Genomic DNA, 11683 nt, shown 5'->3' on the forward strand with positions numbered 1-11683 from the left:
AAAAAAAAAAAAAAAAAAAGATATCTGCACAGCCACAATACAATTAGCACAAATAAGAAATTTAATATTGGTAAATTATCTAATATATAGTCCATATTAAAATTTCTCAAATTATTTCCAAAAAATGGTCTTTATAGTTGTTTTTCTTTGAACCAGTGTCTAGTCAAGGTTCATGCATTTACTTGGTTGTTGTGTCTCTTTGAACTCTTTTAACTTGTAACCTTTGTGCATATAACACCGACATTTTTGAAGGATCCAGGCCAGCTAATTTATAAAATGTCCCACAATCTGAATTTATGTCTCCTCATTATTAAATTCAAGTTAAATATTTTTAGCAAGACCATCTGCTAAAAATATGGGTGAAAGTATGATGAGTACAGGATATTAATATAATCTGAAAATATCTTCTTATAAATTATTTATTAATTTCAAATTAATTTACAGTGGATTGATCAAAACTAACATTACCGAATAACACCCTACACAGATATTCTGTGCCTTTTGAAGTCAAATTGCTTCTTTGGTTTTCCCTCCAAAAACATATAACCTGATTCCAACCATGTGAAAACAGCAGAAAAATCCAAATTGAGGGATATTCTAATATAATAACTACCAGTAATCTTCAAAAATGTAAAGATCATGAAAAACAAAAAAAGGTTGAGGAACTGTTGCAGATTAAAGGAAACTAAAAAGCAAAACAAGCATAATTTAGGGGTTGGACTTCAGTTCTGGAAAAAAAATTCCCATAAAATAACAGCTACAAAGAACATTATTGAGACAGGCAAACTCTGAATATGAATGGTGGATTCGACAACATTATTGAATCAAGATTACATTTTCTGGTTTTAATAAATAAACTGTGGTTATATAATAAAAGCCTTTGTCCTTAGGGAATAGATAGTATGCATGGATAAAGGGACATTCTAGGTAGAGTATATGGGTGTTCTTTGTTCTATTCTTTTCATTTTCCTCTTTATAAAAATTCTTGCTGGCGCAGTGGCTCACACCTGTAATCCCAGTACTTTGGGAGGCCAAGTTGGGCAGATCATTTGTGATCAGGAGTTCAAAACCAGCCTGGCCAACATGGTAAAACCCCAATGTCTACTAAAAATACAAAAACTAGCCAGGCATGGTGGTGGGTGCCTGTAATCCCAGCTACTTGGGAGGCTGAGGCAGGAGTATCGCTTGAGCCCAGGAGGTGAACGTTGCAGTGAGCCGAGATCACACCACCGCACTCCAGCCTGGGTGACAGAGTGAGACTCCATCTCAAAAAAAAAAAAAAAATTCTTTATGTTTTTGAGACAGGGTCTCATTCTCTCAGTCAGGCTGGAGTGTAGTTGTGCAATCAGAGCGTGCCACAACCTCGACCTCCTGGTGTCAAGCAATCCTCCCACCCCAGCCTCCCGAGTAGGTACGCCGACAGATACGTGCCAGCACACCTAGTTAATTTTTCGATTATTTTTGTAGAGATGGGGGTCTCACTATGTTGTCTAAGCTGGTCTGGGTCAGCTTTTCTTAAATGTGAAATTACATCAAAACACAAAGTTTTAGATGAGGCAAATATTGTACTAAATCATGATCATTTAAAAAAGCAACTTGGAGCCTGGCACGGTGGCTCATGCCTGGAATCCTAGCACTTTGGGAGGCTGAGGCGGGAGGATCACTTGAGCTCAAGAGTTCAAGGCCAGCCTGGGCAACATGGCAAAACCCTGTCTCTACAAAAAATACAAAAAATTAGCAGGGCATGGTGGCATGTGCTTAGTGCCAGCTATCTGGGGGCTGAGGCGGGAGGATCACTTGAGCCCAGGGGGCTGAAGCTGCAGTGAGCCGAGATTGTGCCACTGCACTCCAACCTGGGTGACAGGGCAAGACTGTGTCTCCAAAAATAATAATAATAATAACAATTAATTAAAAATTAAAATATGATTTGGTCTCAATCATAGGATGGTCTCTCCTGGCTAACACGGCTAACACCTCAATAGGATGGTCTCTCCTGGCTAACACAGTGAAACCCCGTCTCTACTAAAAAATACAAAAAAATTAGCCGGGCATGGTGGCAGGCGCCTGTAGTCCCAGCTGCTCAGGAGGCTGAGGCAGGAGAATGGCGTGAACCTGGGAGGCGGAGCTTGCAGTGAGCCGAGATCCGGCCACTGCACTCCAGCCTGGGCGACAGAGCAAGACTCCATCTCAAAAAAAAAAAAAGAAATTAAAATAAAGAGAGAAAGAAAGATGTAAAAATGATTCTTAGCTTGTGGGCCATACAAAACAATGTGGCAGGCAGGAACCGGTTTGAGGGCCATAGTTTGCCAACACCTGGATAAGAGAAGATGGCAGATAGATGTAGGAAGAATGTTTAAAAGCTGAAACAGGCCAGGCACAGTGGCTCATGCCTATAATCCCAACACACTGGGAGGTCAAGGCGGGAAGATCACTTGAGGTCAGGAATTCAAGACCAGCCTGGCCAGCATGGCGAAACCCTATCTCTACTAAAAATACAAAAATTAGCTGGGTATGGTGGCATGGACCTGTAGTCCTGGCTACTCGGGAGGCTGAGGCAGGAGAGTCACTTGAGCCCAGGAGGTGGGGGTTGCAGTGAGCCGAGATTGCGCCGCTGCAGTCCAGCCTGGGCAACAGTGAGAGTCTATCTCAAAAAAAAAAAAAAAAAAAAACCTGAAACAGTAGTCTAGACAAGAAATAATGAGGCTCTGGATTAGGCTAGTAATGGTAAGGAAAGGAGAGAATAGGCATCATGAACTATTTAAGAGACAACAGCAAGGCTTCTTGGTGACTTATTATAGACATGGCAGGGGGATTCAAGGCTAGGTAGAAGGAAGTAGACAACAGATAGATTAACCTGGGTGACTGGCTGAGTAACAGTCATACCATCAACTAAGAAAAAAGGTTACCAACAAAACACAGTTCATAGATTTCAATGGAGTGAGTGGTGGGGATAGAAACAATCTTAGCTGAGTCTTTATTTTAATTTTTTAAAAGACAGGGTCTTGCTCTGTCACCTACGCTTCAGTGCAGTGGTGCGATCGTAGCTCACTGCAGCCTTGAATTCCTGGCCTCAAGGGATCCTCCTGCCTCAACTTTCCGAGTAGCTAGGACCGACTACAGCTGCATGCCACCATGCCACGCTAATTGTTAACTTTTTTTGTAGAGACAGATTCTTGCTATGTTGCCCAGGCTGGTCTCAAACTCCTGGCCTCAAGCGATCCTCCTGTGTCAGCCTCTCTAAGTGCTGAAATTACAGGTGTGAGCCACTGTGCCTTGGCCTTAGACCACTCGTTAAATAAATTCTGATAAAGAGAAGGAAAACTACTACTGGGTGGTAGCCAAAGTGAGGTACACTATTGTTTTAAAAAGCCTTCTGTCTTAGTTTCTCTTCTTTTCTTCCTTCCTAATACAGAGTTTGGTACTGGTTAGGATAGTGCTACTGTGACAAATACCTTAAAATGTAGAAATGGTTTTGGAACTAGGTAATAGAGGCCAGAGAGCTTTGAGGTACATGTTAGAAGAAACCTAGATGGCTCTGAAGTGACTGCTGTTAGAAATATGAACACTGCAGGGCGTGGTGGCTCACGCCTGTAATCCTAGCATGTCGGGAGGCTGAGGTGGGCAAATTGCCTGAGCTCAGGAGTTTAAGACCAGCCTTGGCAACACGGTGAAACCCTGTCTCTACTAAAATACAAAAAATTAGCCAGGCATGGTGGTGTGCACCCATAGTCCCAGCTACTTGGGAAGCTGAGGCAGGAGAATTGCTTGAACCTGGGAGGCAGAGGTTGCAGTGAGCTGAGATTGCACCACCGCACTCCGGCCTGGGTGACAGAGTGAGACTCCATCTCAAAAAAACAAACAAACAAACAAACAAAAAAAACCCCCAAAAAACGGACACTGAAGGCAATTCTGGTAAGAGCTCAGAAAAACAAGAGAAGAGTTGTACAGGAAGGTTCTATAGTTACATATACAGAGAGAGAATGCTAGTAGAAATCTGAATGTTAAGGATGCTTCTGGTGAGGTCTCAGACAGAAATGAGAAGCATGTTATTGGAAATTGGAAGAAAGGCAGTCCATGTTATGAAGTGGCAGAGGACGTGTGTTTTACTGTTTTATTTATTTATTTATTTTTTTGAGACGGAGTCTAGCTCTGTCGCCCAGGCTGGAGTGCAGTGGCGCGATCTCGGCTCACTGCAAGCTCCGCCTCCCGGGTTTACGCCATTCTCCTGCCTCAGCCTCCCGAGTAGCTGGGACTACAGGCGCCCGCCATCTCGCTCGGCTAGTTTTTTGTACTTTTTTTAGTAGAGACGGGGTTTCACCATGTAGCTCAGGATGGTCTCGATCTCCTGACCTCATGATCCACCCATCTCGGCCTCCCAAAGTGCTGGGATTACAGGCTTGAGCCACCACGCCCGGCCGTTTTACTGTTTTAAAAGTAGAACTTGTAAGTGATGAATCTGGATATTTCACTCAGATTTCCAAGCAAAGTGCTGAAGTGTGGCCTGATTTCTCCTTGCTGCTTATAGTGAAATTTTACAGTATAAAGAGAGATAAAGAAGGAATTGTTCAACAAAAAGGAAACCAGAACCTGAAGATTAGAAAATTCTCAGTTTATCCACATTGTAAAAAATGAAAAAGCATAATCTAAAGAGGACATCAAGAGTGTGGGGGGACAACAATTTGCTAAAGCGATTACCAGCATATGACTTATGGATTCAGTCAGCCATCTCAGCAGAAGCCAGGAATAGAGACGGGGTTAAAGCAACAGAAACACTGCCAGCTTGGACTGAAGGGACAGAGATGGGGACAAAATTAAGGAAGGCTGTTGGACTTTCAGGAATCTATAGGACAGGGCTAATAAAACTATCCAGCTGTGAACACAAGTTATCCTTCAAGAAAAGGGAAGAATGACCCTTAAGGAGGCTCAAAAGAAGGCAGGGCTGCCACTGCTAACACAGGCCCAGAGGGCACAGGTGTGGCAGGTGGGGCTGTCTCCTCCTAGGTAACAGGGCAGGATCACTACCCTACTGAGCCCACAGGGCAGGGCATCAAGCCAAACAGGATTACTCTAAAGCCTGAAAATCTAATGACATTTGCCCTGCTTGGTTTTAGACTTGCTTGGGACCCATGACCCTTTCTTTTTTCCAATTGCTCTCTTTTAGAATAGGAATGTCTAACCTACACCTATGCCTGTCCTGCCACTGTACAATCGTGCATCACTAAACAATGGAGACACATTCTGAGAAGTGTATCATTAGGCATTCTCATCGTATGAAAACAAAAATAAGTAAGAGTGTACTTACACAAACCTAGATGGGCTAGCCTATTATACACCTAGACTACATGGTATAGCCTACTCTGCCTACAAACCTATACAGCATATTATTGCACTAAATACTATAGGCAACTGTAAAAAAATGGTATTGTGTATTTAAACACATCTAAACACAGAAAAGGTACAGTACAAATATGATGTAACAATCTTATGGTATCACCATCATACATGAGGTCCATCACTGACTGAAACATTGTTATATAGGACATGCCTGTATTTTGGAAGCAGATAACTTGTCTGGTTTCACAGGTTAATAGAGGAATTTTGCCCCAGGATAAATCATACCTTGAATCTCAGCCATTACCAATTAATTCATATAACATTATTTTTATTTATTTATTTTATATTTAGAGACAGGGTCTTGCTCTGTTACCCAGCTGGAGTGCACTGGTGCAATCATAGCTCACTGCAACCTTGAACTCCTGGGCTCAAGCGATCCTCTCATCTCAGCCTCTGGAACAGCAAGTAATACAGGTTCATGCCACCATGCCCAGCTATTTATTTCTATTTTTATTTTGTAGAGACGGGGGTCTCACTGTGTTCCCCAGGCTGGTCTTGAACTCTATGGCCTTAAGCCATTGGCCTCTCAAAATGCTGGGATTATTGGTGTGAGTCCTTGCATCTGGCCTGATTTAGATGATACTTAGATAAGAGTTTGGACTTAAGAGTGATACTAAAATGAGTTAAGACTTTTGGGGCTTGTGGAATGGAATGAATATATCTGCATACGAGGACATGAATTTTGGGAGGCACAGCACAGAGTCCAATAAGCTGAATTGTGTTTCCCTTAAATTCTTATGTTGATGTCCTAACACCTAGTACCTCAGAATGTGACTATATTTGGGGATAGGGCCTTTAGAAATAATTAAGGTATTCTTGGCCAGGTGGGGTGGCTCATGCCTATAACCCTAGCACTTTGGGAGGACGAGGCAGGAGGATCACCTAAGGTCAGGAGTTCAAGACCAGCCTGGCCAACATGGTGAAACCCCATCTCTATTAAAAATACAAAAATTAGGTGGGTGGTTAGCACATGCCTGTAATCCCAGCTATTCAGGAGGCTGAGGCAGGAGAATCACTTGAACCCAGGAGGCGGAGCTTGCAGTGAGCCGAGATCCACTGCACTCCAGCCTGGACAACAGAGCAAGACTCCGTCTTGAAAAAAAAAAAAAAAACAAACTCAGGAAGCTGGCTGGGCATGCTGGCTCATGCCTATCATCCTAGCACTTAGAGAGGCCAACGTGGAAGGATCACTTGAGGTCAGGTGTTCAAGACCAACCTGGGCAAATACAGAAGGTCCTGTCTCCACAAAAAATAAAACTAAAAATTGTATTTAAAAAAAAAAAGAGGCCAGGTGCCATGGCTCACGCCTGTAATCCCAGCACCTTGGTAGGCCGAGGCAGGCAGGTCACCCGAGGTCAGGAGTTTGAGACCAGCCTGGCCAACATGGTGAAACCCTGTCTCTACTAAAAATACAAAATTACCCAGCTGTGATGGCACATGCCTGTAATCCCAGCTACTTGGGAGGCTAAGGCAGGAGGATTGCTTGAACCTGGGAAGCAGAGGTTGTGGTTAGCTGAGGTTGCACCATTGCACTTCAGCCTGGGCAACAAGAGCGAAAATCCGTCTCAAAAAAAAAAAAAAAAAAAAAAGGAGTCAGAAAACTCAGGGAGATCATACCTGCTGGTGATGGTTTTAATTTTCTTTCTTTCTTTCTTGGGAGAGGACCTCATTCTGTCACTGAGGTTAGACTGCAGTGGCGTGACCACAACTCACTACAGCCTTGACCTCCTGGGCTCAAGTGATCCTCCCACCTCAGTCTCCCAAGTAGGTGGGACCACAGGTGCATGCCACCAAGCCTGGCAAATTTTTGTACATTTTTTGTACAGATGGAGTTTCACCATGTTGCCCAGGCTGGTCTCAAACTCCTGGGCTTAAGCCATCCTCCCACCTCAGCCTCCCAAAGTGCTGAGATTACAGGCATGAGCCATTATGCCTGGCCTGGTTTTAATTTTCTAAGGAAGCAGGAAAGGAAGTGATATAATAACATCTCTATCTCTTGACCAGACTGTAAGGTACTAAAAGATAAGCAGCGACCATTTCCCACAGTACAAAAGACATCTTACTGCACATAAGAGGTATTTGATAAATGTATGCATAACTGAATTGAGTTCCAAGATTATGGATTGGTGAACTAATGCCAGCAGCTATTGATATCAACTGGAAATTTAAGCAGGATATAAACTTTTAAAATGGTAAAGGGGAAATAAATCCCCTTCAAGGATCTGGAAACTATTTATTTACCTGTACATTCTTTGTAAATCAGATGCTAAGACTCCAATGTCCACATATTTGCCACATTTGTTACCGGTAAGGTACTAAAACAGAAAATATAACAAATATGAAACACTCAATATTTCAAACTCAGTGATTTTAATCAACAGATTGAGCTATCTGAACACATTATACTTTAAGATAAACTCTTCATTAATAAAGCATACCAGAAACATAAATAAAAGTAACCAATAATTGTCAAGTCTGAAATCAGAAAAGTTAATTAACATTATTAATCACTATAACACAATATTATTACTAGCATAGTTACAAGGCAGTAAGTGATGACTTATTTACTAATATCCTAGGTTTCCAAACACCCTAGAACACTGCAATAAACTCATAAGGGCAGCAGGGGATATTTTAAACTTCAAGGAACACAGTGATATTTGACATCTGTCAGATACTGCAGAACTACTAGCTTGAGGCAATTTAGTTTCAATATTAAATCACCTTTTGGCTGGGTATGGTGGCTCATACCTGTAATCCCAACACTTTGGGAGCTCAGGAGTTCAAGACCACCCTGGGCAACAAAGTTTGACCTCATCTCTACAAAAAAATTTAAAAATTGGTTGGGTGTGGTGGCTTGTGCTTATACTCCCAGCATTTTGGGAGGCCAAGGTGGGAGATCGCTTAAGCCCAGACTTAGAGACTGCAGTGAGCTATGATCGAGCCGCTGCACTCCAGCCTGGATAACAGAACGAGACCTTGTCTCAAAAATAAATAAATAAATAAAACAGCCTGAGCGTGGTGGCTCGCACCTGTAATCCCAGCACTTTGAGAGGCCAAAGTGGGAGGATTGCTTGAGTCCAGGTGTTCCAGACCAGCCTGGCCAAGATGGTAAGATCTCATCTCTACGAAAAATTTAAAAATTAGCCAGACATGATGGTGCATACATATGGTCCCAGCTACATGGGAGGCTGAGGTGGGAGAATCACTTGACCCCACGAGTTTGAGGTGGTAGTGAGCAGTGTTCACACCACTGTACTCCAGCCTGGGTGACAGAGTGAGACCCAGTCTCAAAAATAAAAAATTAAAATTAAATTAAATTAAATATATAGCTAAGTGAAAATTTATTTAAAATCTTGTGTAAGACTATCTTCAGGCCGTGTGTATAAGGCGTATATGAAACATAAGTAAACTTCATGTTTAACTTAGGTCCCATCCCCAAATATCTCATTATGTATACGCAAACATTCCAAACCTTGAAAAAACTCAATCTGAAACATTTTTTGGTCTTAAGCATTTAGAATAAGGGATATTCAATTTGTACTTTTATAATGAACCAAAGTAAAAGCTATAGAGAAAAACTGATAATGTCAAATGCTGAAAAGCAGTCAAGTGTGAGGACAGAGAAGAGGCCACTAGATCCAGTAATTAGGAGTCACTGCTCAGAAACTTGAATAAAGTGAAGGAGCAAGTTGTGGGACGTGGGAACATCCAGAAGAAGAGTAATTCAGAGTGAGCGAACAACGAGAACAAAGGTCCTGTGCTTGGCATGTTTGAGAAGGTCTGTGTGGTTGGGACAGGAGACGAAAAGTAAACTAGGACAACAGAGGCCAGAATATGCAGGGCTTTTTTGACTGGGTTTTACTCTAGATATCTGTGACTCCACTGAAAGGATTTGAGCTGGGCTATGGCAAGCTCTGATTTTTCCCTTTTTTTTTTTTAATTATACTTTAAGTTCTGGGATACATGTACAGAACATGTAGGTTTGTTACACAGGTATACAAGGGCCATGGTGGTTTCCTAGACCCATCAACCTGTCATTTACATTAGGTATTTCTCCTAATGCTATCCCTCCCCTAGCCTAATTTTTCCCTTTAAAACGATGTCTTGGCCACGCCTGTAATCCCAGCACTGTGGAAGGCTGAGGCGGGCAGATCAACTGAGGTCAGGAATTCAAGACCAGCCTGGCCAACATGGGGAAACCTCGTCTCTACTAAAAATAGAAAAATTAGCCAGGCGTGATGGCATGCACTTGTAATCCCACCTACTTGGGAGGCTGAGGCAGAAGAATCGCTTGAACCCAGGAGACAGAGGTCGCAGTGAGCGAAAAAAAAAAAAAAAAATTAGATGTCTCTGGCTGCTCTGTGGGGAATAGGCTTTAGGTAACAGCAGAATCAGAAAGACCAGTTAGGAGGCTATTGCAATAGTATAAGGTAGAGATGATAGTTTGGACTAAGATGGTTATACGGAAAGACAGTAAGAAGTACTTGGAATATATTTTGAAAGTAAAGCAAACCAGGCTGTTGATGGATGGTATACAGGAAATGAGACTCAGAATGATCCTTAAGGCTTTTGGTCTTAACAACTGGACAAACGGTGGTATCATTTACCGAGATACAGAACACTAAGAAAGGGCAGGTTTGAAGGAAGAAAAAATTACAAGTTTCACTTGGCCATTTTAATTTGGAGATACGCTGACTAGGCAGCTGGATATATCAATCTGTACTTCAAGATAAAATCTGGACGGCAGATACAAATTTAGCAGTCATAAATATATAGAGGACAGGACAGCAGCTTGCACCGGTAATCCCAGCACTTTGGGAGGCTGAGGCCCGATCGTTTGAGCCTAGGAGTTAGAGACCAGACAGAGTAACATAGTGGAACCCCGTCTCTACAAATGATAATAACAATAACAATTATAAATTGGCCAGATGTGGTGGTGCACACCTGTAGTCCCAGCTACTGGGGAGGCTGAGGAGGGAGGACTGCTTGAGCCAGGGAGGCCAGGGGTGCAGTGAGCTATGATTGTGCCCATGAACAGTCACTGAACTCTAGCCTGGGCAACAGAGCAAGACTGTGTCTCAGAAAAATAAAAATAAAATGAAATAAATATATAGATAATAGAATATGTAGACACTATTCAAAGGTTATTAGACTAAATGAGATCACATAGGAAGTATGGATAGATAAGAAAGGTGTATGAGGAAAGAGGAGGAAGGGGAGGTAAGAGAACAGGGCTCATAGCACTTCCAACATTTACAAGTTGGTAGGAAAAGATGGGTCCGAAAAGGAGATTGTTTAGGGGCTGGTGAAGTGAAAGAAAAACAAGGAGAATGTGTAGCTCACCAATTCCTAAGTGAAGAAAATTCTCTCCCGCCTTTTAACTCAGACTGCTTGTTTACATTCTAAGGTATTTGCCACACACTGCTTTTTACTGATGGTCATGAAAATGAGAAAACCGTAGGCAAAGTGCCTGTTACTGTTGCCAGACCCATGTTACCTCGTTTTAGTGTGTAAGTTCCTTGAGAGCGGAAATTAACGTATTATTTATGCCACCCCTTCTCAAGGACCTCTTACAATGCGAGCGTTTGAAGACCATTCCTGTACTAACTTCACAAGTCAAAGAGGTTAAAATTCAAAGGTTAACTCCACTCTACCGAATGATCTGCGCTGAAGACGACCAGACATCCTCGGCAGCCCCACGAAGCTGCACCCTCCCACCGTCCCCGGTTTCTCCAGAGACTCCGCACCAACGTGGGTAGGGAAGGCCCCGGCACCACCAACGAAGGAGGAACAGACGCACGCCCAGACCCAGACTGGGGAAAGAAGACTAGTTGAGTTCCACGTGGACGCCACCGGAAAAAAAGGGGAGTGGCACCCTGGGGCAGTGATCGGGGCCCTGTGCGAGACCGAGCGGTGCAGAATACACACCTGGATGACTCGTTGCTTGAGTTTATTATCCACGAACCGGGCTGCTCTAGGCTTCATCGTGTGAGTCTTCCAAGCCACAGCTCGGACCGCCAGCTCCCAGTCAACCGGGGGCCTCGTAGTGGTTGCCCACCGCGATCGCCGGGCCAGTTGCACCTGAAAAACACCCCTCCTGGGGCCTAGCCCGCGCCGTTTCCGTCAGAATAAAAGTAATGCGAATGAGGGGGAAAAAATTCCGAGGAGCGGAAGAAGACTTGCAAACCTCAGGGAGTTTCTAGGCCCCTTATTTTGCAGGCCTGCCCAGTGGGCCCTGGAAGATTAGGACCCCTTTGAACGCGCTCAACTTTATTGGTTCCCCGCC

The 11683-nt window shown here is 43.2% G+C and overlaps 1 protein-coding gene across 1 annotated transcript in view; it reads right to left on the reverse strand.

Annotated features, from left to right (window-relative positions):
* The window catches only part of NVL (nuclear VCP-like), a 128520-nt gene extending 117092 nt beyond the window's left edge, over positions 1-11428 (reverse strand). Inside the window, exons 1-2 of the mRNA XM_011929511.1 lie at positions 11326-11428; positions 7636-7709 (exon numbers count right to left, since the gene is read on the reverse strand). Of these exons, the coding sequence (XP_011784901.1) occupies positions 7636-7709; positions 11326-11382 (131 nt within the window). The 5' untranslated portion in view covers positions 11383-11428. The remainder of the gene's footprint in view (positions 1-7635; positions 7710-11325) is intronic.
* Positions 11429-11683: the final 255 nt, after the last annotated feature.

This window comes from Colobus angolensis, unplaced genomic scaffold, assembly GCF_000951035.1.
Source record: "Colobus angolensis palliatus isolate OR3802 unplaced genomic scaffold, Cang.pa_1.0 Scaffold81, whole genome shotgun sequence".
Classification (NCBI taxonomy): domain Eukaryota; kingdom Metazoa; phylum Chordata; class Mammalia; order Primates; family Cercopithecidae; genus Colobus; species Colobus angolensis.